The 21434-nt window shown below is 56.4% G+C and overlaps 1 protein-coding gene across 2 annotated transcripts in view; it reads right to left on the bottom strand.

Moving 5' to 3' along the window:
- Positions 1 to 21434, bottom strand: part of Lrrc4b (leucine rich repeat containing 4B) — a 33013-nt gene that overhangs the window by 5256 nt on the left and 6323 nt on the right. Inside the window, exons 1-2 of one of the 2 annotated variants that reach the window (XM_046466193.2) lie at positions 16180 to 16326; positions 13904 to 14235 (exon numbers count right to left, since the gene is read on the bottom strand). In XM_046466193.2, coding sequence (XP_046322149.1) covers positions 13904 to 14200 — 297 coding nt within the window. In that variant the 5' untranslated portion in view covers positions 14201 to 14235; positions 16180 to 16326. Of the gene's footprint in view, positions 1 to 13903; positions 14236 to 16179; positions 16327 to 21434 lie in introns of those variants that run through there. The other variant, XM_046466192.2, reaches the window with a different exon arrangement.

Here is a 21434-nt window from a genome sequence, read left to right as displayed (position 1 = left end):
GGTCCTGGGGACTGAACTCAGGAGCAATGGACACTGAGCCACACCCCTAGCCCTATTTTCTATTTTATTTAGAGACACAGTGTCACTGAGTTGCTTAGCACCTCACTTTTGCTGAGGCTGGCTTTGAACTCATGATCCTCCTGCCTCAGCCTCCCTATCTGCTGTGATTACAGATGTGTGCCACTGTGCCCAGCTTACAGCCCCTTTTGGAATGTTTCATCTGCCATCCCCGTTTTTATGCTGGGGATGAAGCCAGGGCCCCAGCATGCCAAGCATGCTTCTGCCCCTGAGCTGCACCCCTTGCTCAGGAGGGGCCCTCTTGACCAGAACTGAGGTTCAGTCCCTGCCCAGAAACCAGATTTCCTGAGGTCACAGAAAACAGCCAGGGCACTTGCCTGGTGGAGGATTCTTTGCTGTCCCAAGGTGAAAGAGACAGGAGATATAATCAGGCCCTTACAACTCCACCATTCTCAGGCCACTCTGAATGGTTTATGGGTACAATGAGTGGAATCTGGGCTAAGATGGAAATGCAGAGCTCAGAGTAGGAAGGATCACGGGAAGGGAACCCCTTTAGAACACACTAATTGAAGTCTCCCATGGGCCAGGCCTGGGCTGGGTACCAAGTTAGAACAATAGATAAAGCCACTTTAATATGCTTTTCTCTTCTGCTGAAAAAGTCATATGTGATTACTTTAGTAAAAAATTATAAGAAATCAGTCAAGAGAATTACACATATGAACTGATTGGTGTAAACCTCCTGCCAATCGCTTCTTGTGCTGGGGTATGTTTTTTACCATCTTTTAATATTTTTCAGAAAATTGTGATGGTGTAATATACTTTCCAGGGTCCTGTATTTCCCTCTAATAATATTATACCAGGAGCATTTTCTAATGTCATGAAATATGCTTAAACATTTTTGGCTTTTTGGAATTCAGGCCCAGGGCTGTGCCTGCTTTTGGACACTGAGCTGAAATTGTCAAGGTGGTCTTTATTTTTCTTGGTATATTTCTGCTTTTTCTAATTTCCACTGTACTGGGTGGGTCCTGAAGGTTGGCGAAAGTCCCCAGTGGCCATGGCTGTATCTGAGGGAGATGGCGCAGGAGCAGATCCCAGGAAGGTGAGGTGGGGCCTGAGAAAGTCTCTGGCTTCTGAGCCTAGGATCCCTGGCTCTTCCCTGCAGGCCCGTGGAGCCTCAGTTTACCCCTTAGTGAGATTATCTCAGGCACACCCAGCCTGGCACTTCTCACAGCCTGTCCCACGGGATGCTAGGCAACAGAAATCTCATGACCAAGTTCCCCTGGAACCTGCCCCGCCTCCTCCCGCGCACATGGTGTTGAAGTTCCATGAAGTTGGGCTGGGAGAGCCGCCTTGCTGGGCTCTGCTCTGGGTCCCCCAAACAGAATCCGCCTTAGGACCCTAGCACAGGACGCCTTCCCTGCGCCCTGGGAGACCCTGGCAATGAATGAAGCCCGTGCTCAGTTGCTGCTGCTATTGATACTAACGACAACAAGGAAACAGTAAGAAGAGAAGGAGCTTCTGGTCAGGCCCATCACCTGGGAGGGAACAGGCACTTTTTAAAGGTTGGACTCACGAGTCCGGACAGAAAAATTGAGAGCAAAGGGGTTTCTGGTCCAGGTGCCAGCAAGAACTCCCTGAGTCTTGGTCACACTTGGAGGGTCCAAGTCCTCCCCAGCTCCCAGTGAGCACCCGCGCCCTGCTCCTGCCCCTTCCTCCTCCCAGGGCTCCTGTTCTCTGAGAGGCCTCTCCAGCTCACTTTCTTAGTCAGAAGGTGCTCTGCCGTCCCAAGCATGGGGTTGGCCATCAGGCCTGCCCTGCTACCTCTTTGGGAGTCTCACAACTTCCTTTGTGTGGCCTCCATCTCTTCTCTACCTCCAAGCCCAGTGCAGGCCACCCTCTGTCCCTGGCCTCCGGCCTCTCCCCTCCAATCTGTCTCTGGGGTTTTGCAACCCCCACAGCTGACCCTGACTCTGCCCTCCTCTAGACCCCTCCAGGGCTCCCCAGTGCTCCCAGGGAGCCCTGCCTGACCGGTATCTACCTGCCTGTCCCTTCCCTCTGAACAGCCCCTCACTTGTCCTCACTCCAGATGCCCAATAGCCGGTACCAGTCCTTGGGCCACCTCACCAGGCCTTCCACATTTGCACACACTGTTCCCCCTGCCTTGCCCGCTCCTCTACCTGTCACCCTGCTGGCCCAACCCAAAGGGCTCTGGTTCACTCAGGCACCCATGGCTCTTGGATGAGTGAAACCATCATCCATCAGGCGGGGGGGCCGTTACCTGTGGAGGTGTGTCACAGGGTCGCCCTGCAGCATTGCTCTGGAGACTTGGGCGCTCTGCGAGACACAGTCCATGCAGGGCTTGGCTCCTGTAAGGGTGCACTGAGCACAGGTGACAAATGCCGGGCTGGGCTGGGCGTTCTACATTTGTCACCCAGCTTTTTCTTCACCCATGCTATGGCTTAGCTGTGAGGTGCTCCCCAAAGCTCACGTGTGAGACAATCCAGGGGAGGTCAGAGGTGGGGCGACTGTGTGGAGAGAGCCTTCGCCCACTTGATGCATCAGTCCAACTGGGCCTAACTGCAGGCAGGTGGGGTGCGGCTGGCAGAGGCAGGCCACAGGGGTGGGGTGTCCCTGGGGTGCATATTTTGTCCCTGATGAGTGGAGCTTGCTCTCTGTGCTTCCTGACTGCCACGTCCTGAGCTGCTTTCTTCCACCCCAGTCTCTGCTGTCTTGTTGTCCTTCACCTCAGGCCCAGAGCGGTGGAGCTGGCCATCCATGGACTGAGACCTCTGAAACTGTGAGTCCCAAAGAATCTTTTCCTCTTTGCCTTGTCCTTGTCAGATCATTTGGTCACAGCAACGGAAAAGCTGACTGAAACAAGCAGCCACACAGGCGGTGGTCTGGGGCTTCCATTTCAGAGAAGGGAGAAGGCTCAGCGGAGCACACAGGGAGGAAGGGCAGAGCCCGGGTCTGGGCCCAGACATGGCCCGACCTCTGCAGCACCCCAAGCTCCCATTTACTCCCCTCCCCAACCCCACAGGCAAACATCACACTCATTTGAGAGGCAAGGAGACCAAGGCTCACTGAGGCCAAGTGACTCAGCAGAGCTGGCCAGGGAGTATGCAGCAGGCAGGGCTGGGGTCAGCGTCCAGCTCAGCAAGGCTGCTCTCCAGGCGTCTCTGGTGTCTCTGGATGGAGGACTGTGCTGATGGCATGTCCACAGAGGAGCCTGAGCCTGTTCCCACTCAGTGTGCCTTGTCCTGTTGCAGTGAGAAGATGTGTGTGACCGAGATGAAGGGGCACTCCCCAAGGGGGTGGGGTCCCCCTGCCAATCACTCCAATCAAATGCACTGGAGAAGTAAGTGGGGTGAAGTGCTGCTGCAAAAGAAGCCTGGGTTGCTGTAGACAGTGAATCCCTTCCTTTGAACAGAACTGCCATGTGTCCTCCTCTGCAGGACCCCTCTGAGCATGAGCAATGCGGTGGGAAGAGGTGGGTGGGTTGGATCCGGGCTTTGCTGTTGACCAGCTGCTAGATCTTGGGCATGTCTTAGCCTCTCTGAGCTCATGTTCTTTATGGGTATCCTGAGTCCTTGAAAGGCTCTGACAAGTTAGTGTGTGCTCAGGATAAGACAGTGAGCATCTGGGATGTGGCAAATGCACAAGAGCATTCACTTCTAAACCGTCCATGCAAGCTGATAATGGCCGTACTGACATTTGTTCTGTCTCTGGGCTTCTAGTTCCTTCCCCAGCACCTTTCCTTCATACTGGCTGTTAGAATTATCTAAGGTGCAGTTCAGAACTCAGCATGTCCCTGTTCCTGCCTTCCCAAGGCTCTCTATGTCCCTTTACCTGGTATCAGAGTCCCTTCAGAACCTGCCCCCTGCCTCCTTGCTATACCAGCCACTGGAGAGAGATGGACACAGTTCACTATGCTTGCCACTCTCTGTCTTTGCACAGGCTCTGCACCACTTCCTGGAATGTCGCCTTCCTTGTTCTCTGGGAAATTCCAATGGCCCTTCCCAGGAAAGCCCTCTTTGACCTCTACTCCCTCACTCATCACACACATTCTCTTATGAGGCCCCGTCATGCTGATTGTCATTTGGTCCAATGCACCTGTCTCCTTGTCCAGCCTGTGAGTCTAGGAGCAGAAATTCTGTTGGAACAAGGTCTGCATCCAGCACCCAGTGTGAGGCCTACTCATGGTCGACCTCAGCCAGGTCTGCTGAGCAGTGGACCCAGGTGAACTGGAGAACACCCAGTTGTACTGGCTGATGTGCCTACATGAATTTTGGTTTGGTGACAGTGACAGCACATCAAAATCCTCAGTAGCAGAACTTGGGAGTGGGAAAGTTCTAACATTCTGGTTCCTAATCCTTCTGCCTTTTGCCTTAAAGTCCACATGTCTGAGATTACAAAAGCAGCACTGTCTTTCTTTCAGCTGGTGTATGTATCATTTCTACTTGCATAGTTCATCCTCATCTTCTAGTTAGGGTTTTAGTTTTAATTTGGTCTGGAAATCTCTGCCTTTTAACTGGAAGTTTAGTCCATTTACATTTATTGTAATTACTATAATATACTTAGGATTATTCCTATAGTCTTTAATATTTTGTGCTATTTCTGTTTTTTCGTAACATACTCTTTCCTATTTATCATCCTATTTTGTATTGCTTGAATTTCTTCTGACTCCATTTCCTCTCTCTATGCTTTCAGGATTTGTATATTTTCTCCTTAAAATTTAACACACCTACCTAAAGAGCAAAGCTTATCAATTCCATTCTTCTGCTCCCAAATAATACAAGGCTGACTCTGAAAACAAAGAGTCATCCTGAGCAGGTTCCCAATAAAGTAAAAAAGGGGAATCACTATTTGCTAGGTGCCTACTATATGCCATATGTGCTTTATGCTCTGAGGTCATAATCTCATTAATCCTGTGGAAATCCTATCACATGGGGGTTATTAACCATATGCCCCTGGCCCTTCCCCATATTTGATGGTCTAATGGCTGAGGAAACCAAGGTTCATAGAGGTAACATCACTTGTTCTCAACCTCAAGCTCCACACCAGGACTCAGAGTCTGCTTCTCCTGAATCCAAACACAGCGTCTCCATCACATCTACAGCCCTAAATGGAGTTGGGCTGTCGTGGGTTTCATGCCCAACTAGAGTGTAGAGCCCATTTGCTTAAACATGGCAGGTTCTCATTTGACAGGATTTTCTTTGAGAGCTGCCATGTGTCAGGTGTTGTGCTAGACTCTGGGGGTCCAGCTGGGAGCAGGACAGACACAGGCCTGCCTTCCTACATCATGGGGATGGTGTAAGCAGGCTGTGCAGCTGCCTGACTGTGGGGGAGGCAGGCCTGGGGTTCCCTAAGGCACCCCAGAGCAAATGATCTCTGGGGCCATGGCAGGGTCATGTGGGTGTTGACACCTGTTCCCACCCTGACATCTGGCCTAATGAAGATGTTGAAGTTCTGTCATACAGTGGAGAAGCCAGGACAGGAGCCTGGGGGAGAGCCACCCACCTGCCCATGCCTCCAAGACCCCTTGGTCCTTCAGCCCCCATTTGCTGGGCTCACCCCACTTGTGCCAGGGCCAAGGATGCTGGCAGGATTCAGGCAGGGGACATGGTCCCTCAGTGGCTGCCTCCCAGCCTCCAATGGGCTCTTCCTTACCCTTGTACCCTGCAACTGGCCCTCTTCTGGGGACTTTCTATTTCAGTCATGGAAGTGACCATTATGAGAATGGAAAAAACAAAAAAGGCCCACTGTGTTTTGCTGGGGCTTTTTTTAAAAAATATTTACTTTTTAGTTTTCGGCAGACACAACATCTTTGTTTGAATGTGGTGCTGAGGCTGGAACCCGGGCTGCACGCATGCCAGGCAAGCACACTACCGCTTGAGCCACATCCCCAGCCCTCTTGCTGGGGCTTTTAAGAAAATAAATTGTCAAGAAATCCTTTATTAAAAATTTAACTGTGGGGGCTGGGGCTGTAGCTCAGCGGCAGAGCGCTTGCCTGGCATGTGTGAGGTACTGGGTTTGATCCTCAGCACCACATAAAAATGAAACAAATAAAATAAAGACATGCTGTAAAAAAAATTTAACTGTGGTAGGAAAATGACTAAGTGAATTGTTCATCTTAATGCTATTAAGATAAATTGTTTCTATTTTTTATTTAAAAATTTTTAGTTGATGGGCCTTTCTTTTTTTTTTCTTTATTTTTCCGTGGTGCTGAGGATGGAACCCAGTGCCTCACACCTGCTAGGCGCGCTCTACTTCTGAGCCACACGCAGCCCAATGTGTTTTGAATGTAATGAACCAATAACAAAAGTCTAGTAAAGCTAACTGGGTGTTTTTTTCTCCTCAAATTTTTATATTCAAAATTTAAAAACATGTTGTTTTCACTCTTTTTTTATGAGGACTTGGACTTCTTCTATTTCTTCCTAGTCCTGAGATAAGGGATTTATACCCCCTTCTTCATCAGGACTTCCCTGGTGGCCAGGACATGATTGGCAGCATTGCAGGGGCCAGTGTGGGTGCTGGACTGCCCGAGCTGCTCCCTCCCTCCCTCCCTCCCTCCTTCCTCCCACTTATAACCCCTGAGTTGCCTCCCGAGTGCTCCCCGGGACAAGCCCTCTCTTAGGTACTAGGTCCGGCCTGTTTCCCCTTGAGGAGCCCAGACAGGCATCTGAACTTGGCGCAAACAGCCAGGCACCGAGGTCCAAGCAGAGGGTACGTGAGGGCTAAGTGCAGCCTGCTGTGCCTGAGCAGCGGGACAGTGCGCCTAACCTCTGCCGGGTGCAGGCACCTCCCTCCCAGGCATCTTCCCTGGCCCTGACCTCCCTGCCTCCAGCACAGAGGACCGCTCTCTCTCACCTCCTCTACTGCCTCTCCGTCTGCAGCGTGTGGACAGAGGACTGTGTCTGCTCACCCACTGGCCTAGAGTGGTGCCTGGTACACAGTAGGTGCTCCATCAACGAGCCTGGGGCTGAGCTGGGTGCTGCAGGTGGACCATGGGGGCTGGCCAGATCCAGGAGGAAGAGGCCCACGAGGCAGGTGCGCTGTGGAGGTGGCTGTGGAGGGTGGAGGCCAGTCCCTGGGGCGGGCATATGGGGCAGAGGAGAGCATGCCCTTGAGGGTGGAGGAGCTGGGAGCGCTGGCCAAGTCCTGCTGCAGGACGGAGGCGGGACAGCTGGGGAAGGGAGTCCCCTGTGGGTGGAGGATGTGGCAACTGGCAGGGGCCACTGACAGGCCAGGAAGCTAGGAGGAAGCCCAGAGAATGTCCTGACAGGCCAGGGCTGTGAGGCACAGAGTGTCAGGACTCAGTTACACTCCTGTTATCAAGTCACCTGGGGCTTGCACTAGGAGGCATCAGGAATCGTGCTGGAGAAGTCGCTTCCGCAGCCAGCTGGCCGTAGTAATCACTGAGGATCCTGTGTTGGGTGGGAGAGCCTTCCTCTCCTGTGCCTCAGTTTCCTTATCTATAAAATGGGGACAAGAAGGGACCTACTCCTAGTGTTGCCCTGAGGATGGAATTCACCGAGGAAGCCAAGGTTTGCTTGGAGCAATGTTGGGGGCCACCTCGGCCCCTCCCTCCTCCTCCAGGGGCTGCAGGAATCTGATACTATTTTTCTGGATAAAGGACCCCAAGAGATGACTGGAGGCCTTGACTTCATTCATGGACAGAAGAACAGGGGTCTTGAGCCCCTCAGGACCTCAGTCTACTCAACGGAGAAGTGGGGGTGACATTCCTGCTACCTTCTCCTGGGGCTGCCGCTGGGCCGGGAGGCCAGATGGCTTTGCCAGATGGCAAGCCATTCTGCACATTCGTCAGTTTGACAGTTGCATTCTGGGCACCTGCAGTGTGTGGGCTCTGTGCTAGGTGCTGGGGTCAGTGGTAACTGAGATGGATACACAGTGACCACAGCTCAGGCCGTGGGGCCGTGGGGTATGGCCGGAGCTCCCAGAGACTGGCGACTCTTGCTCACCATCCTTCTCAGCTGCTGCCCTTCACCACGCCCTCTGCTATGTCACCCAGCACGTGCCAGACCCTCCTCTATTTTTTTGGTACCAGGGATTGAACCCAGGGTGCTCTAACACTGAGCCACCTCCCCAGCCCTTTTTATACTTTATTTGGAGGGTCTCCTTAAGTCGCCCAGGCTGGCCTTGAAATTGCCATCCTCCTGCCTCAGCCTCCCACTGGGATCATAGGCCTGTGCAGCCCTATGTGCGCTGGGTGGTATTTACAGGACTGTTCCTTTTGTGATGATCTTCTGAGAAGGACATTTAATGTCATGTTCTCTGTGTGTTGTACAGAGATGAAAAGGTTAAGCAGGAACCCACAAATTAAGGGGGTCTCATTGACAAGTGTGGAAACTGGGGCTCAGATGATGAGGATTCCTGGGCCCTGGTCGGTGCTCCTGAGGGGACGCAGGAAACAGTTGGGATGGAAGCTGGAGAGGCTGCAGTTAGACAGGAAGTCCTGGGGGGCAGCAGAGGGAGGCTGCTCCCTCCCACTCCACGACCTCCTGCAGGGAGCTGTCCTTGACCTCAGGAGGGGGCCCTTCTAGATCTCTCCCCTACCATTTTTTTCCTCTAGCAGGGAAATGTCCCTTCAGTCAAAAACTCCATATTCCCTGCTGCCTGAGGGGATCTGTCCTGAAAAGTGCTGAGCTAGCAGTGACTGCAGAGCCACTCAGTGCCTGCCACTCAGTGTCTGCCACAGCCCCGCAGGGTGGCTGCGTTCCTGTTCCTGAAGCCACACATCATGGCTCTCCAGCCTGGCTTCCCCACAGTGACTCCAGGGGGCACAGGGCAAGCCCAGAGGGCCACAGCTAGCTGGACGACTCTGGCCAAGTCATTCTGAGCCAGCTGAGCCTCCATTTCCACATCTGTAAAATGGGAGAGGCGGCCCTCCTTAGGAGGCCCCCCCACCTAGGAGGCCCCCCCCACCAAGCACACTCCCATTCTCCAGGCAAAGGTGAGCAAATCCCAGGGGTGATTTTTTTCTTCAGCTTGTATGACACATATTTGCATTTATTGTTTTTCCCTGATCACAAAAAGTATTAAAAGCTCTCTCTTACTGCAGGAAATTTAGAGAATAGAGAAAACATAAAGAAGAAATTAAACACCACTCCCCCTCATGATGCAAGTGCAGAGAGAAGGTGCTGTTGACATCCAGGGTGTCCCCAGTCTTTAAAGAAAGCATCGTTGAGGGATGGGGTTGTGGCTCAGTGGTAGAGTGCTTGCCTCTCATGTGTGAGGCACTGGGTTCAATTCTCAGCACCACATATAAATAAATGATTAAAATAAAGGTCCACCAATAACTTAAGAAAAAAAAATATATATATATACACACACACATATATACACACACACCTATACATACACATATAGCATTGTTGATCTTAAATGAACTGGAGATGCTACTTGGATCCTTCCTTGCAAGCTCATAATTTCAGAATTGTGCTTTGAACACCTGCTAACCTCCACCTTGGAGGCCTAGTGTGTTCCGTGGTCAGCTATACAGCAGTCCCCATGGCCAGGGACTGAGGCTGCTCTGGATGCCAGCTGCCAGGCTCCTTGACATGACTCTCTGAGACAACCTCTTTAGGTTGGGCCGGGTGGTTTCTTAGGAGGGAGCCTTCTTTCCATCTGACCTCGTGGCAGACCCAGGAGGGACTGGGGCAGCCATGAAAGCCTCAGGTGGACCCAGGGGTACTTAGTATAATTAAATACATGGCTATCCAATGACCCAGCAATTCCCCCGGGGACATATCCAGAGAAATCATCACTCAGCTCCCACAGGGGCCTGGTGAGGCTCCATGATGGGGAAGCCGGGGAGACGGGCAAGGGGGGGGTGTGCCCATCAAGGCGAACTCTGCCACAGTTGAGGTCACTGAGGGGACAGAAGCAGCCACATGCAAGGTTCTAAGAAGGTCAGGCCCGGTAAAACAGCAAGATAAAGAAAGCGATCTCTAACACAGCTCCCTTTGCATGAATTAAAAATACATACACACAAAGCAACAAGGAGCTTTCGCAAGAGCACACCCGGTAGAAAGAATCAGGGGCAACCCACTGGATGCTGACCGAGGCTGAGGCTGAGGGGTGCCCACCAGGCCCACCTTGCACCTGGACCAGCCTGGGGCTGGGAGGTGGAGGGCAAGAGGATGGTCTCTTGGCTGCTGCCTTAGAAGGCTTCATCTCAGGAGGGTCTGGGCGTTTGAAGCCCCACCTCTCTCGAAAACCACTGGGACCCAGGAACCATTGCTGATTCAAAAACAACCCCTGCCCTGGTTCAGTCCCCAGCAGGAAAACATAAACTGTGAAATAAATCCTTCATTCTACATCTGGACACCACCTACCACCCCTCTTACGTGGCAGGAGGGCATTTTATCCCCCTCTGTCCCCAGGTGACAACCCCCAGAGTGAGGATAGGGACCTCCCTTGGGGTACTTTGTCCCCAGGAGTTTGCTGAGGGCCTTGCTGCCTGTACTGCACCCCAGGCCAGAAGCACATGGGAACAGGTGATGGGGACCTTTGAGCCTCCCCAGTTCTCCCAGGAGGGCCCCCGTGGGAATCCCACCAACAGATGGTTCCAGGCTTCTGCCAAGGGCCAGGGCAAGAGCTCCTGAGCGCCCCTTCCCTTCACCACAAGCATCTGCTAAGTGCCTATTGCACACTAGGCTCTGTTCCAGGTGCTGGGGACACAGGGAATAGCACGAGGTCCCTGTCCTCATGGAGGTGATGGTGCAGTTGAGGAACCAGGTGACAGCCAGGTAACCAGGCAACATGGGAGGCTCTGGAGTCTCTGGGATTCAGCCTGTCTCTTCAGAGGCTCTGGTGCCGGCTGGGTATGAGGGGGTGGACGTGCAGATGAGTAAGACGCAGGACTCAGGGGTAGCCCTTCTCTGATCTTCCCTCTGACCCAGCAAGTCTACTTCTAGGAATTTATCCCAAGGGCAGAATCCAGAGGGCCAGAGCCTAGAGCAGGGCCTCTGACTGCAGCGTAGCTCAGGTCAACTGCAGCCTGGAGCTACGAAGGGCCTGGCACCGCTCCCTGGTTCCTCCCTGGGATGGTCATCAATGGCTATCGTGTTCTAGTGCTTGTGTATCCTGTCATTTAACGAGTCCTTCTTTAACAACAGGACACCCATGCACTGGAATACGATACACTCATTTAAAATGACACCAGAGGGGGCTGGGGATGTGGCTCAAGCGGTAGCGCGCTCGCCTGGCATGCACACAGCCCGGGTTCGATCCTAAGCACCACATACAAACAACGATGTTGTGTCCGCTGAAAAACTAAAAAATAAATATGAAAAAATTCTTTAAAAAAAAATAAAATGACACCAGAGAATATTTAGTGCCACAGAGAAAGATACTCCTGGTAACGCTACTAGTGCCAAAAGCCAGATTCAGAAATAGTGATTCCATTTTTCTTTCCTTCTTTTTTCCCCTGGTTCTGGGGTTCTAACCAGGGCCTCACATGCTAGGGAAGCACTCTGTCACTAAACTGCATCCCCAGCCCTTTTTGTTTTGAGACAGGGTCTCCCTAATGCACCTAGGCCAGCCTTGAACTTGTGATCCAATTTATGAGCTGGGTTGGACGAGGGAGGCCTGTGTGGGGGCAGGAGACTGACCAAATGCCCTTAATACAGTGGTTCCCAACCAGGGGTGGGAATACCTGGCAATGGCTGGAGAATTTCTGGAATTGAGGTCAGGGTGCTTTCGGAATCGCTGAGAATACAGGTGTGCAACACTGTGCCCAGCTTAATTTTTTCTTAAAAAAAAAAAAGGAAATAGTCCCATGGTGACCTGCTGAGGCTGCTCATGGGGACTCCCAGAGTGGCTCTTGCCTGCGTGTGCAGTGCCACTGGCTTTTGTCTGTGTTTTTATTTACTTAGGTGTATTTTCTAATTTTTCTAAATTAATAAATAATTAAAAATACATTTATAGATGCACAGGAAAGAGCCAGAAAGGTATTAACCCAAAGTGAAAGCAGAAATTATTTATAGCTAGGTGGTGGGACTGCAGTGATTTTTTTTTTTTCATTTTTCCATTTGGAAAAAACAATACTTTGTAATTATCCTGCTCTGGAGATGGCACGCCCCTGCTGCTGTCTGGAAAGTGTCCTCTGTGGGAGGCCCAGTCCACTGACCACTCACCAGCGCTCGCTCATGGTCTGGAGTCGGGTGTGAGAACCCAGAATGGAGATGAAGGCGTGCGGTTGCTATTCCTGTTCTCATCCTCTAACCACAGCTACCTCGGTAGCTGCTTTACGATGTGCCTGGACACAGCAGACCTGTGCGTGACTTATGCGTGAATAAACTCGTGTTCATGAGTGGCACTCAGCAGGTGTTTGTGGGACTGAGCTGCCCCCTGGACTCTCCAAAGGAAATCCAGGGCAGGTTCTTCCAAAGGGACCCACTGTGGCCTTGGCTGCCATTGAAGTCTCAGGCTCAGCTGGCCCCATGGCCCCCAGGTCTGCTTCGGCTACTCTAGGGCGTCGACCATTTGCTTATTCTCTCTTCCTCTCTACAGTGTGAGATGCCAGGGAGGAGCCGGGCTTGGCCTGTGTGGGTCATCGCCTAGACCACACTTGGCAGTCGGTGCTGTGGTATCTGTTGACTGTCACAGGAAGAAATGAAGGGGACACACAGGACAGGGGACAAGGCAGGTGCCTGGTGCAGACTTTGATCCTATGAAGGAGATGTGACTGCTCAGCTGAGGCTGTGCTGGCGGGATGGGGTGGGTTCACAAGATCAGCAGAAGGGGTGACTCTAACCTGTAACCTATGACCTGTTCCAGGAGGTGGCTGTTGGGGCCACCTGTCCTGAAAGAGTTCCTCAGGAGCGGGGCTGGTGATGAGTCTCAGGTTTCTGGACCCTGGTTCTGCACCACAGCCACCAGGAAGGACTGTCTCCTCTTGCCCCCCAGCCTGGCTCTCCCAGACAGTCAGATGGGGGTGGCTGGTCCCTTCAGCATGGGAACCTTCTTCTCCCCCAATTTATGAGCTGGGTTGGATTAGGGAGGCCTGTGTGGGGGCAGGAGACTGACCAAATGCCCTTAATACAGTGGTTCCCAGCCAGGGGTGGAAATACCTGGTAATGGCAGGAGAATTTCTGGAACTGAGGTCAGGGTGCTACTGGCATCTAGTGGCAGGGGATGAACACCCTACGGTGCACAGGACAGCCCCTCCCCCACCTCACAATAAAGGATGACCCGGACCCGCGAGATTAGAGCCGGAGGCTGAGAAACCCTGCCTCAAGACAGCATTGCTCTGCGCTCCCCCCCCCCCTCCCCGCACCGTTTATGGCCTATCTTAATCAGAATCATAATTAATGGAATGGCAACAGCCCAATTCGGACGCCAACCACGTGCCCAACAACGCGGGTTCTCCAGTTTGCACACCAACTCCAGGGGGTGAGTTCGCGAGCCTTGCACTGCACCCCAAATGACAAGAGGAAGAACTTACATCCAGGACTGCTGGCGAGGAGCCAGAACCAACTGTAAATCTTTGACAAGTATGTGGCCCTCAGGGCAGGGGCTCTCTCCTCTCTTTCTGGAGGAAGAAACTGGGGCTCCGCGTCAGGCCGCCTCGGCCCCAACTCCCCCCGGGTGCGCCAGGCCCAGGGCTCCGTGTCCTATCTTGTGCCGCGGGCACAGCCCCAGGAAAACCCACCTGGCCTTGGCCCCACCCCCAGCCAGCTCTAGTAAATGGGACGCAAACGACATCTCACGCAGGCACAGGGTGGGCGTGCGAACTCCCGGATGTGAGGGAAGCCGAGACTGACCAGAGAGGAGAGGGGTGGTGGCCACCTGCGCCTCCCCCAGCACCACCGGCGCCTCCTCCCCGACCGCCCAGCCTGACGGCGGCCGCCGGGCTCACCTGGATGCCGTTCTCCTGCAGGTTCAAGTAGCGCGTGTTGACGGGGATGCTGGCCGGGACCTCAGCCAGCTCTCTCCGCGTGCAGATCACCCTGCTGGCCTGGTTGCTGCAGGAGCAGGCCGCGGGACAGGAGGTGGCCGGTGGGGAGCCCCCTCCAGCAGCGGATGTGATGGCCACGCCGCCCCCGCCGGCCCCCAGGGGTGGGGAGAAGAGCCAGAGGAAGAGCAGTGCCCCGTGGGGCCAGGACATCCTACCGGGCGGCAGCGGGGGGCACTGGGAGCCGCGGGCACACGCCATCCTCAATGCTCATGCTCCGCGCGGCCGCTGGGGGGCTGCGAGAGGGAAGACAGGAGAGATTCGGTCAGGGACAGGGTGGCCTGGGTCTCACCACCGCCCAGGCAGCTCCATCACTACCTCCCTTCCCGGGGCTCCGCACAAAGAGGCGGCGGGAGAGAGGCTGGCGGGCAGGCCGCAGCTGCACCATCCTCCTTTCCATGTGGGGAGGCTTTCCGCCCATTCTGAGGACGGCAAAACTGAGGCTGGAGAGAGGAGGGGCTTACCCAGGGTCACTCAGCCAGTACACGGAAAACAGAAAGTTTTAGAAAGGTCACTGCACAGGTAGAGATGGAAAAAGACCCCAACCCTGAGGCAGAGGTGGAGAGAGGTCCAGCCCGCACGCAGTGTGGGTTGGGACCTGGCTCCCAGCATGGTACCTGCCAGGCCCCTGGGCAGTGTGTCCTGGCCTCTCTCCCTGTCCCTTCACCTCCCCTTGCAGGAATGGTAAGCATCCTCGCAACCACGTGGCCGCCCCCATACACCTCCACCCCACCCCTGGGTGGCCCTCTCCTGCCCGGGTCCTGCAGACCCGGCAGCAGCTCAGGGGCCTGGGTCAGATCAGAACTGGAGGGAGAGGGAAGGTGTCCACTGCGCTGACTGGGGGGACAGGTGGGGGCTGAGGGCTGGAGAGAGGTGGCTGGAGGCTCCATTGGAGCCTGGGGTGGCAGCACAGCCGGAGGCCCCTGCAGCCCACCTGTGCCCTGAGATTGCAGGTGCTCCAGGCTGAGGCGAGTGTCTGTGGGACCCATGCCAGCAGCTGCCGCAGGACAGTGCTGGGAGCCGGTGGACATGGGGACAGCCACCTGGGGACTCTGCGCCTGAGTTTCAGGAGGGGAGCTGGGTCGTCTGAGAAGTCCTGCTATACCTCCTCAATCTGCCCTCCCCTCATCTCCATAAGACCATGGGGGAGGGGCTCACGAGGACAATAACAATGATGACAGGAATAGCAGTAATCTCACCAAGCACGGGCCAGCCTGCCCATGCACCAAACTGCTCCCTGTTCCCTCAGCCTCATAATATCGGCAGGAGGAAGCTGTCCAGATGCCAAGTTTACAGACAGGACCAAGTCACTGGGAAGGGAATGGAAGTGGCCAGTGCAGGAGCTCTGGGACTTGCCCTCTGGCTTCCAACTCAGTGTCTCCGGATCCTCACGAATGCAGCCACGCAGCCAGCTGCCCCAACACAGCCCCTGAGAGCCACCAGAGCCGGGTGCAGGCCACCACAACGCCACCCACTTACACGGCAACGACAGGGCACACCCTCACAGGTGGACCCTCAGATCTAGGGACGCAGGGCCACCTGGCACACGCAGGTGCACGCGCGGGAACACACACACACACACACACACACACACACAGGGGCACATCCACGCCTCCTTCTGCAGCGTCCAAAACCATTTACCCTGGATAACAATGCCTGTGTGTGCACATGAAAAGGCAGGAGCTGGACAAGGCAGAGAGCCCTGGGGAGAGGTGGCTGTGCCTGTGGCCACCCTACCCTGGACTTGTGTGTGTGTGTGTGTGTGTGTGTGTGCGTGTGTGTGTCTGAGCCGGCACGTCTGTGTGAGAGCGCAGGGTCTTTGTTTCCCGCAGGTGACCAGGGAGGCCCATGCTCCCAGTCCTGGGTCCACCGTTCCCACCTTCCAAGATCTGGTAATGACCCAACCCACACCCTCCTCGCCAAGGGGCTGACACGGTGCAGCAGGGCCAGGGTTTGAGGCTGAGGGCCCCCCAGAGCACCCGCCCCGGTCCTCTGGGCCTGCCGCTGCCTCACATCTACCTCCGCATCTGTCCCTGTCTCTCCCGTCTCTCCCGCTGCCAGCCCGCATCCCCCCCAAGGCAGCTTCTGCAGAGGCTCAGCCTCCCTCCCCTCCTCTGCTTCGCCCTCCGCCATCTCTGTCCTTGCCTCCCTCCCCCCAACACTGACTGAGGGACACTCACCCTGGTGGCTTGGCTTCCGCTGGGCCTCTCTGTGCCCCAGGCCCCCCTGCACATGCCTGCAGCAGGCCGGACGCTGCCTCCCCAGCTCTCCAGGGCTCCCTGCGAGGTGCTGCTGGGGGGGGGCGCAGGGGCTTCTTGGGTCTCCCCGCGCCCCCCCCCGGCCTGTCGCCCTTCCCGCCCCTGGGGAGGGCTGTCCCTGGTCACTGCAGCAGTCCTCTGCCCCGTCCCCGCTCACTGCCTGGTCTCCTTCCACCCCGCTCCTGCCCCGGCTCCTGCCCCCACCGCAGCCCTCCTTCCTCTGCACCTGCGGACCCAGCTCCGCTCCCTGCCCGGCTCGGTCCCCACCCGGCTCTGGCCCCCTCCTCAGGCTACCCCGTCACTGTCTCGGCCCCCCTGGGACCGCCGGGGCCCCCTCTCTTTCTCCTCCATCTATCCCTGGCTCTGGCTGCACCCCAGCGCCCTCTCCTAGCAGAGCCAGGCTCAGTCAGGTCTGTCCGTCTGTCTGTCTTGGTCTCTCTCCCTTTCTCCGTGATTACAATTTCTAGTCACACGGCAGTGCAGAGCCAAGCTGTGCCTCGTCCCTCCTCTCCGCCCCCTCCCTCCTTCCTCCTCGCCTCTGCTCGGGGAGGGCCTCCTCCTCCTCACCCCCTCCCTGCTGCCAGGAGGCCTCCCCCTCCCCCGCTAATCAAAGGCTCCGTTATCTAATTAACCCATTGGTTCTGGGCAGCCGGGAAGGTCGGGAAGCGGGGGAGGAAGGTTGACGGCTGCGCTGCCAGGGGAGGGGGCTCGGGCTGTGCCAAGCCGAGGAGCCTCGTGGCACTCAGATGGCCTCATGGCGGCAAAGCTGGGCCGGGCCGCGCTGATCCCCTGCCGCTTGGGCACCACCCTATCCCTGACCCAGCTCAGTACCCGGAACTCCCCAGGCCCCGAAGCACACCACATGCCGTTTACTCCAGCCCCCACCCTGATATGCCAGTGAACCTGGGCCCACGTCACCACCACCCGTCCGCCAAGGGGGGCCAGCCCCTCTTCAACTGCTCCCACCCTGGACCTCAGCCACAGACTGGCACCTGCCTGCGGATACCCTTCTGCAGACGGGCAGGGCAGCCAAGTCCATCCACTTGATTTATCCATCACCATCCAAAACTATTCACAAAGCCCCTACTATGTGCCAGACATTGGTGGAGATGCCGGTGCAGGCCGCTCTCCCTGGGCTGAGGAGGTGACAGCAGCAGCAGCAGAGCCCACTGGCTGAGGCAGGGCCTGGGTTTGAGTCCTGAAGCCGCTGCTTATTTGCTGTGTGGCCTCAGGGCAATGACTTCATTTTTCTGAGCTACAGTTTCCTGTGCTTCTAGAGGGATGATAAAAGTACCACCTCCTGGGCAGCTGGAGGGAGAAGAGCCAATGCTGGATAAAGGGCTCTACCTCCTGGCAGAATCCACCACTTCTCAGCCCCACCCGCAGGCCAGCTCCCAGCCTGGACCAAGACGCTCACTCCTACTTGTGCCCCTCCTTGTCTGTGCCCCAAAGGCAGCCAGAGGGGTACTGTCATCATCCAGAGTCGGGTCCTGCCCCTCTCTGCTCTGTACCCTCCGTGGCCCCCAGCTCATGCACAGTAAGGACAAGGGCTTTTCCATGGTTTAAGACTGCTCCTCCGACCCCATCTCCTGCTTTGTCCCTGCTCACTCACTGACTAGAGCCACACTGGCCTCTTAACTATTTCCTGGACAGGCTGTGCACACTGGCCGCAGGGCCTTTGCACTTGCTCTTCCCTCTGCCTCAACACTACTCCCAGCAGTCCATAGGGCTCTCCCTGCCTCCTCAGTCACCTTGTCAGTGAGGCCCTCCTGGCCAGGCTTTCCTACATCAGACGGCACCTGAACTGTCAGAAGCCTGTGTTACTTTTCTGCATGAGGCTTGCTGCCATCTGACCTCTTGTACTCCCATGCACTTGAATGGAACCTGGGGTGGGACCTGCATCTGCTTTGTTCCAGGACCTATGACAGGGGCTCAGCAAACACGGGTGAAGGAGTGGATGAACATGCCACCAGTGCTGTTGTCCCAGTCTCCCCAGTGACCCCACATGCCCTCCCACACTCATGCAGGGACACCGGCTGGCCGTGTCCAGGCCTGGACACCTGGACACATTCCTGGAGCTGCACACCCCAGGCCCACCAGCCCTGATGTCCCCTAACCCCAATGTCCCCTCCCACCCCAGGTGGCCTGCTCGGCAGAGGGGCACTTCCCAGCACAACCTTCAGCTTGTCCCTGACCTCCCTCCAGGCTGTGGTGCTGCCCAGCTGGCTGGCCGGGTCTCACATGCTGCCCCAGGTCCCCAGCACAGTTCTGTGCATCCTACTAAATGCCCAGGCCTGGAGGAAAGCTGAAACTCTGCCCCCAAACCTAGAGAAAGCGAGTGTGAGCTGTGCCCAGTGCAGCTGTGTGCAGAGCCCCAAGGCCCATACAGAGGGGCAGCACTGACCACTGCTCTGAGCACTGCCAAAGCCACACCTGTGCACGCATGCGGCTGGTACCTGCTCACCGAGAACCAGCACCACCAAGAGATGGTAGTGTCCCCACACTCCTGGCACTTGGCCAGGCGCCAATGGGCTGCTTCTATCCCCATTTCACAGATAGGGCAGTCGGGGCCCAGAGAGGCCCAGCCACTTGCCAAGCAGAGCTAGAAAGGGGCTGCCCAGGTGGGCCTCATCAGAGGCCAGGGGGCCCAGAGGCCCACAAGCTTGTTGAGAAGGCAGCAATCATCCCTGTGGAGGTGGTGGCAGGGCGGGGCAGGCAAGGCCACAGGCATGATGGACAAGAGCTGCCCGTAGGCCACCACACAGGGGCAACCTGTGCCTGATGCCCCACACCAGGCGCCCCTAACACCCCTAACTGTGAGGGAAGCATCTGTCGGGTGCCACGGGCTCTGCTCCCCTCCTGGGGAGGCTAGTGCCTGTGCCCACTCACAGACGGGGTACAGGGGTACAGGCTCAGAGCCGGGCCAGCCACCACTGCCTCCAGCCGCCCAGATCTCTGGCGCGAGAATAGGCTGAGATGCAGGGCAGAGGCCCAGGAGAGGAAGAGTGGGACATCAGAGGCGGGGACACACACAGGCAGAGGCACAGGAGGGGCCAGTGAGCAAGGACCAGCCACAGGGACAAGGCCAGGAGGCAGGGCATGGAGGCCCGGGCACTGGAGGGGAGGTGCCGAGGCAGCACCAGCTTCGCGTCCTCCCCAACCCAAGCTCTGAGAGATCTCGGGCACTGTGCCTGAGAGGATTTAGGCAGATGGCAGATCGGAAACTCGGGGGCCCAGGGGAGGCGGGGTGAGGAGAAAAGGGAGGCAGGAAGCATTCCTGTCAGGCACACTCATTTTTCTGGGTAAGTTCAGAAGGTGAGAGAAAAGATAGGAAATTGCCATCATAGCACGAGGAATGGAGGTTAGAGCTAAGGAAGAACTTTCCAACTGTGAGCGACTGGGATGGAAGTGGAGCCTGCAGCCAGGAGGGTGCAGAGGCATCAAAGTCTGGGAAGCCTGTCCTGTGGGAAGGCCAGGAGGGCCTAAGGCAGAGGGGGCAGGGAGGGCAGAGCAGGCTGCAGGCTTGTCCTTCTGAATCAGTCTGAATGCTTTCAAAACAAAAGCAGCTCTGCAGCCCAAGAATGGAGCATCCCTAAGTTTTGAGAGACAAGAGCCCTGAGGACGGGGCTGGCCCCTGGAGCTGCTGCAGAGGAAGCAGGGTGGGGGCTCAGGGAGCCTCTGCCCCAGTCCCAGCACTGGGCAGCAGGCTCCTGACTCGCTCAGCCCTGGGGGCAGGTGCTGGGGGGCAGGTGACTTGCTTGGGCAGGAGGTCGTGGCCATCCACATTCCTTCCTGGGGGTCTCTGCCTGCACCGCCTCTGCTCAGAGGTGCTCCTGGGTCCACATGGCTCCCGTGCCTCCTGGTCTGTTCTCTGCCTGGCCGAGAGAATTCTCTGAGCCTGAATCTCAACCCCTTGCGTTGCTTCCTTATCTGATACTCAGCACCTTGTCGTCTGTCCTCCACTAGAAGGGCTCCTGAGGGCAGGGGCTTGCTCTGAGTGCCCACTGCTTGCCCAGGGCCTGGCCGCCTGGAGCCTGGTCCACACTTGCTGAATGAAGGAAGGAGTGAGCTCTCTGCTGGCACCTGTGTCTTGGGGGAATCTGTGATCCAGAGGGAGAGCTGTCCAGGCCCGGGAGAGGGCGCACATGGTGGAAGCCTGGAATGCGCAGGAGGGTGGCCCCCTGTCTGGGTGGAGGTGGGCCTGGAGGCGGCCATGTCAAAGCTGAGACCTGAAGGACAGCGGGAGATGTGTAGGGGCGTGTGTCAGGGGGAAAGTGCAGAGGCCTGGGGGCGGAGGAACGGGTGGGCACCTTGGAGTCCAGTTCACTTACGAAGATGGCAGCCATGGGGGTTGGCCACCTTCCTCCCTCACCACGTTGGGCATGGGGTGGGGGTCAGTGAAAGGGAGGGGCAGCATCCGCTCTAGATGGGAAAGATCCCCGAGTCCACTGGAGCAGAGAAGCCAGAGGCCAGCAAGGAGCCTGGTCAAGGAAAGGGGAAAGGTGAGGCCCTGGCGGGGGTACGGGGAGGGCGGCAGAGGAGAGAAAGAAGGAAAGATGGGTGGAACACCAGGAAGCACAGGGGTGAAGGAGGGGAGGAGCCAGGCTCTAAGGACCTGGAGTCAGATCCTTAAAGCCAGGACAGGAGAGGAGGCTAGAGCAGCCCTAGGCCCGTCTTGCTCACAGGAACTGAGCCCTCCATGCCAGCCGCAGGTGGGTGACACTAGCCTGCCTCCTCCCTGTCCAGGCCCTGGCTGGGTGACACAGGTGCCCCTCTGCCTATCTGGCTCCCTCTGCCCCCCTGACAGGAGACGCCTGGCTGCATGGGGCATATCAAGGGGACCCATGCCAGCCTGGCCTCTCAGTGAGACAGGATGGGGTGTCTGGCAGGTGGGGAAGAAAGGTGACTGAGGACTGATCTGTGATGGTGTGATGATGTGAATGCCCGTGGTTCTGTGTGTTAGGGACCACCTGGTAGGCAGTGTGGTTCTAACCCCTGAGGAGGCTGATTCCAGTCCAGCTTGGAGCTCTTGGGTCTGAATTCCCAAAACAGTGCCATTCCGCTCCATGGCCCTGCCTAGGGGTCTTGCAGGAGCCGTAGGACTCTCAGAGAAGCCATGGAAATCACAGCTCCCGAGAAACCCAACATCACTGAGAGTGACACCAAGAGCCTGGCTG

This window comes from Marmota monax, unplaced genomic scaffold, assembly GCF_021218885.2.
Source record: "Marmota monax isolate L192 unplaced genomic scaffold, Marmota_monax_Labrador192_F-V1.1 WCK01_AAM20220418_F8-fsc00160, whole genome shotgun sequence".
In the NCBI taxonomy this organism is placed as follows: Eukaryota; Metazoa; Chordata; class Mammalia; order Rodentia; family Sciuridae; genus Marmota; species Marmota monax.
This window is presented reverse-complemented; position numbering and strand designations above follow the sequence as displayed.